The 5,855-nt window shown below is 36.7% G+C and overlaps 1 protein-coding gene across 1 annotated transcript in view; it reads left to right on the top strand.

The window, feature by feature from the left end:
- The window catches only part of PRIMPOL (primase and DNA directed polymerase), a 41,547-nt gene extending 36,694 nt beyond the window's left edge, over positions 1-4,853 (top strand). The window contains exons 9-15 of the mRNA XM_065405400.1: positions 372-469; positions 1,146-1,232; positions 1,336-1,444; positions 2,584-2,666; positions 2,753-2,799; positions 4,189-4,500; positions 4,836-4,853. Of these exons, the coding sequence (XP_065261472.1) occupies positions 372-469; positions 1,146-1,232; positions 1,336-1,444; positions 2,584-2,666; positions 2,753-2,799; positions 4,189-4,500; positions 4,836-4,853 (754 nt within the window). The remainder of the gene's footprint in view (positions 1-371; positions 470-1,145; positions 1,233-1,335; positions 1,445-2,583; positions 2,667-2,752; positions 2,800-4,188; positions 4,501-4,835) is intronic.
- The last annotated feature ends 1,002 nt before the right edge of the window (positions 4,854-5,855 follow it).

A 5,855-nucleotide genomic window follows, 5' to 3' on the forward strand; every position in this document is an offset into this window, starting at 1 on the left:
CAAAAAGAACAGGAGTACTTGTGGCACCTTAGAGACTAACAAATTTATTAGAGCATAAGCTTTCGTGGGCTACAGCCCACTTCTTCGGATGCATATACGGTATATGCATCCGAAGAAGTGGGCTGTAGCCCACGAAAGCTTATGCTCCAATAAATTTGTTAGTCTCTAAGGTGCCACAAGTACTCCTGTTCTTTTTGCGGATACAGACTAACACGGCTGCTACTCTGAAACCTGTCATTATTCTAAGTCAAAATGAATCCTTTATGTCTGAACAAGAAATAAAGGGGCCATGTGAATGTGAAAAGTAAGTATGGTATGTCCAGAAGTCTGAGAATTATGACTTATTTCTCCCTACTTTGTCTCTCCATTAGGTTCTCAGAAATTGAAAGAGCCCTAACTTGTGACAACCCAGAAGGGAAGGAAAAAATGCCTAAACAAACAGACTGGAGAGTTGCCAGTAGCACTTCAGGTACTTCATAACCATCTTTTGAATATGTGATTTTACTGAATAGAAAAATTTATCGTAAGTGTTTGTCATTAATTTGCTATATGTATTACAGTGCACCCGATCTAATTATGGACTATATCTCAAATTGTACATCTGATAAACTGCATCCTTGTTGGGCTGTTGTTCTTGTACATCAGTGGAAACTTTCTGCTGCAGCTTATTTAGGCAATAGCCTTTAGCTGAGTCCTGCAGGGGGTATGCCCTTCATTTCCCAGGGAGACTGCCTAACTAGTTACTCATGCACTAGTAAATTGGGAGCTTGCAGGAGCGTGCCTCTTTCCCTGGTCTACAGACCCTTCTAAAGTAAGTTACATGAGTTTTCTTGGTCACAGGACTAGTAAGCATTGACCAATCTCCAAAGTATAGGAGCATGTGCTAATTGTTAATTGTAACCTGCCATTCCCAAAAGTAGGGATCTGGCTCCAGAGTTCCTGAGCAAGGGCAACTTCTTCTACAATGAAAAATGCTTTCCAAGCTGTATACCAGTCAGACACTGGGCCCAGTCCTGCTTTATTGATGGTAATGGGACTAGGAGTAGGCCCTTCATGGTTAGTGAGATTCAAGTACACTTATTTTTATTTTGTTTGAGTTTATATACTCTGTAACAGTAACTCATGTGTTTTGTGTTTTTAAACAGATCCCATAGAAGGATATCAATATTCACCCTATCCAGAAATTGATTGTTTTGTCCTTTCTTTAGTTAATAAAGAGGATAATCATGGAGGTACAGACCACCACCCCCTTTTTTTTTTTTTTTTTTTTTTAAAGTGACAGACATATACTCTCAAGCGGTTATAAATTATTTTTAAAAATACTTAATTTTCCAGGGATACGACGATGGAATTATTTTTCCTTGGAAGAACTCCTTGTTTATGACATATCCAGATATCGCTGGTGTAAAAATATTGGAAGAGCCCACAAAAGTAACAATATAATGTATGTTCTTTAAGTATGTGGCATTCTCTACAAACGTTTTATTTAATAGGCACTTATACTTTGAAAGGTTTCAGATTAACTTTTTAATAAGAAATTTTTCATTATGCAACTAGAATATCCAGAAATGCTTGAACAGAAAACTGTTCAGGGAAGGGAGTGTGTTTTTACAGCACCTAGTACAACAGAGTCCCAACGCTTACTGGGTGCTATTCACTGGAAATGGAAAGAATTTGTTCAGTTTACTCTTTAACTGAACATACATTTATACCTGTTTAGGGAGTTAGTTCCAATGGCAGAGGATAATGGGAGGTACTGACCTCAGTGGGGTCAGCATTTCACTCAAAATGTTTACTTAATCTTACTTAGTAAACTAAATATTGATGAGAGAGACTAACTTAAGTTATTTAGAATTTGTAACCTAAAAAATTGTCATTTGATTGGCTGTTAAGAGGAGACTGTCAATTTTGAATAGAGATTGACTGTGAGAATAACCAAATGCATGCTTTAAAAAAAAAAAAAAAAACCTCTTTCCACTTGAATCCTATTTCTAAATGTAAATGTTTTTCAAAAGAATGACTATTAGATTGTTTTTAACAGCAAGAGATGCACAATATTCTATTCAACCACAGCTAAAACGGTATAGTATCAAATTATATGGTAAGATTTGTCCCATAACACAATTGCATAACCTGGATTTGCAGTAAGTACCAGAGTTTGTACAAGTGCTTTTAATTAAACTCACTGCAGGAGGGAGGGTTTTAACTCACATTTTATAACTATCTTAGAAAATAAGACTACCTTAAAAGATGTTGATTTGTATATCTTTGTTCAGAATTAATGTAGCCTGAAGATAATTGTACCTCACTTTCAAAACTGTGGCTTTGAAACAACATACCAAAACCCTGTACATGTAAGATACTGTAAATTTTACAGTAAGATTGTGTATTTCCTCTTTTTTTACATTGCATATTATATGTAATTTCAGTTGTGAACGGGCCAGAGTGCATGTACAAAGACTATTTTAGAAACAGAGGAAGGAGATAGTGTCTTCATTCTCTGGGTGAAATCCTTGCCCTATGTGTATAATGTAGCTAATTCTGTTCTTAAGTGCTAGCCAACACTTGCATCTGTATTTTAAGGATTCTGGTAGATCTAAAAAAAGAAGTTTACTATCAAAAATGTTATGACCCTGTCTGCAGAGCTAAAAACTTCAAATCAGAAAGTAAGTATGTTTTCAATAAAATTACACTTAACCATTTCAGAAACAATAACTTTAAACAAAATATAAACACAGTGTATTTGATTTAGGTATTCCATTACCCCCTGAGATATGTCTCCCTTTTCTTTTCAAAGAGGTATGTATTTTTTGTCCCTTTCCCCCTTCCCCATACAAAAAAAAAACAAACCCTGAGAAAAGGCTTAATGGTAACTCAAGTGTGTTCCAAACTGTCCTCCCTGGTAGCCCTTTAAAAGCCTTGCCTACACTAAGGGACTGATTGATTGTGCAATCTTTACTCACTTGTGAGTAGTTCCATGGATGGCAATGGGACTCATCAAGTGTAGTGACTGCATAATTGGGCCCCAAATATTTCAGAATTCCCTTGATGGTAGGAGTACTAGCAGGAGAAGTGGTAATATAGACTGGCTGTAGGCAAGGTTACCAATATTTTACTTAGACTAAGGCAAATCTCTTCCTTGTGGTCTAGCACAAGATCTTTTAATCTCTCTGGCTGTATCTACGCTAACTGACCGATACATGAGTGTCACACCTTTAAACTTCATGGAGGATTCAAAGAATACATTCAGTTTTCCATTTTTCTGATGCTTAGGCAAATCCAAGTCAAACTTCAACTGGTGTTTGCCGCACACAATATGATGGTAGCATAGTTAATACATAGTCAATTGTAAATCCTATTGTCTTAGCATTAGCGGTTTAGTATTCTGAAACAACTGCTTCACATTTTTAAAATGGCAATTAAATGTCACTGACTTTGAAGACTGAAGTTAATCTTCATTTACAAAAATCCTTTTGTGTAGTGTAGTAAAGCAATAAAAAATGTTTAATGTAAATATTCAACCTTTGTAGAGAAGACTATTGGCCAAGCAACCCCTACCCTGAGCTTTATAGATAACAGCTTTTCAATAGCTGGCATTACCTCTCAACCAAACTTTTCATGGTTTATTGATCTGTGTACTGCAAGTTTATGAAGTCCTATCTGAAGCAGAACCGATTGTTGGTAAATTACACCTATTTAGCAAAAAATTCTTAGTAAGCGAATCATCACTACTTCAAGCAGTGGTTCTCAGCCATTGGGCCACTTGTGGCCCAATCAGAACACAGCTATGGCTCATGTGACATTTGCAGGGCCACACAGGTACTCTGTGTGCGTGTAAATGTGTTATCTCCCTACAGATGCAGCTAGAGCAAACTCAGTAGTGCTCTTGCAGCATGATTTTCAAAAGCTTGCCAGTTACAAGGCACTGCTTTTAAGAACTAAATTTTGGTCCTATTGAAAACTGACTTTCATAAAATTAGGGTTTAGCTGTTTGGTAAATGCTCACAATCCAAAAACACAAGAAACTTGCCTTGCCAGCTGACCTACACAGTGTTCATTAGAGGTGACATTTTCAAAAGTGCTCAGCCTTAGCTTAACTCTGCTCCCATTATGAAGCCAACAATAAGATCTCCCCCCAGAAATAATGAACATTTACATGTTGAATAAGTAATTTTGTTTTTTTTAAAGGAAGAATATGTACTTTTTATGGATGAGTGTGGGAACATAGAAGAAAAAGCAAAATCACCTAACCTTACAGACTTCTCAGAAAGCACATCATTAAGGATACGTCAAGAAAATAAGGAGTCTCCTGACAAGCTCTGTTCAAATACAGAATGGGACAATGTGACTGATGAGGCCTATTTTCTGGAAGCTATTGAGGATGCTGAACTTGCAGAAGCTGCAGACAAAAGTCTGACCAAGCAGAACTGTGACCTGGAAGAAATACCCGATGAGCTGCTCATAGAGGTTTTAAGAAAACAAGAAGTTTGTGGTAACAAGGTATACAACTAGCTATCAGCTAAGGTCAGCTGTTTAGATTCATTAAGATATAGTTGAGTTAGCACATTATATAAAGCCAAAGTTTGTCAGAAGTCCTGTTTACACTGCCAAAAGCAACTGATAGAACCATGCCAGCATCCTCTCTTTATATGAAAGTGCATAGTAAACTTGCCATTAGCTGTGTTTTTGTACATTCGGTTTATATGTTAATGCTATCCTATTAAACCATGTAAATCTCACCTTTAATTTTTGCTTTAAAATTCTAGCTTAGTCAATGGTGGTTTTGCCACCTGCAGCGGTGCATATGGCACAAAAGCCACCCTCTCTCTTTGCAGAGGCCAAGGACTGAATAGCTACAGAAACTGAACTATCCTCTCACCCCTAGAAGTAGCTGCTCCTGGACAGGAAAGAAGCACCATGGAAGACCCAGGTAGATCAGTTTACCCTAGTGGTACCGGTGTTGTGCAGTGTTCTAAAGCTAGACACAGGCTATCAAGCTGGTACTTCTCAGGAGCACTAAATTCAAAAAGATGCTAAGTGGACAGTGTCAACACTCTCAAAAAACTTCATGGACAGTGATTCAGATAAAATTCACTTACTGAGGTGAGGGATGAAGTGTGGTTAAAACATGTTTCTTCCCATATGTCCAAATGTTTAGGATTTTGCCTACAGTCTGTACTGTACTTTTAGTTACTTTACAAAGGGCAGGCAGGATCTTACCTATAAGTGGGCCTGCCAAAAGTTTTTATCTAAAGTATGCATTTACCTTTTGAGAATTTCATTATGCTCACCACCTTCTGTATGACTTGTTACAACTAAGTTGTTTTAAAAAATCTACATACTAGTTTTAGAAATATTGTATTCATTACTCATAGAATGATGCAATAATTTATGGAAGCCACTGCTAAGAATTTAGACATGTCTATTTGTAAGTTGCCTGTTACAAGCCTATCTTTATGCTACTTTAGTTGGAATAACAACTGATATTTAGTGAAAAACCCGTTATTGCTCATTCTAAAGAAAATGTCTACTCTTGTCACTTTGGTATTTCCAAATGATTACTCTGGCAATCCAATAATAAAATCCTATTACTTTTAAAGTGCTAGATTTATCACTGATTTATTGAGATCATTAATGGTTTGTCATACTCTCTACTCCAGGCTGCCACGCACGCTATGTATGAGGTAGCACACTGATGTATAGTAAGTTTGAGTTGAACATTTAAGTGAAAAACCACACGTTCCCTTCACAATTGTTAGTAAATCTTTAGAAACATATCAACTTTTCTCACAAGAGGTGCACATCACTTATTTATAGAGGTGAAAGATTTAAAGTCAGAAGCAATTTAAACACAT

This window comes from Emys orbicularis, chromosome 5 (genome assembly GCF_028017835.1).
Source record: "Emys orbicularis isolate rEmyOrb1 chromosome 5, rEmyOrb1.hap1, whole genome shotgun sequence".
In the NCBI taxonomy this organism is placed as follows: Eukaryota; Metazoa; Chordata; order Testudines; family Emydidae; genus Emys; species Emys orbicularis.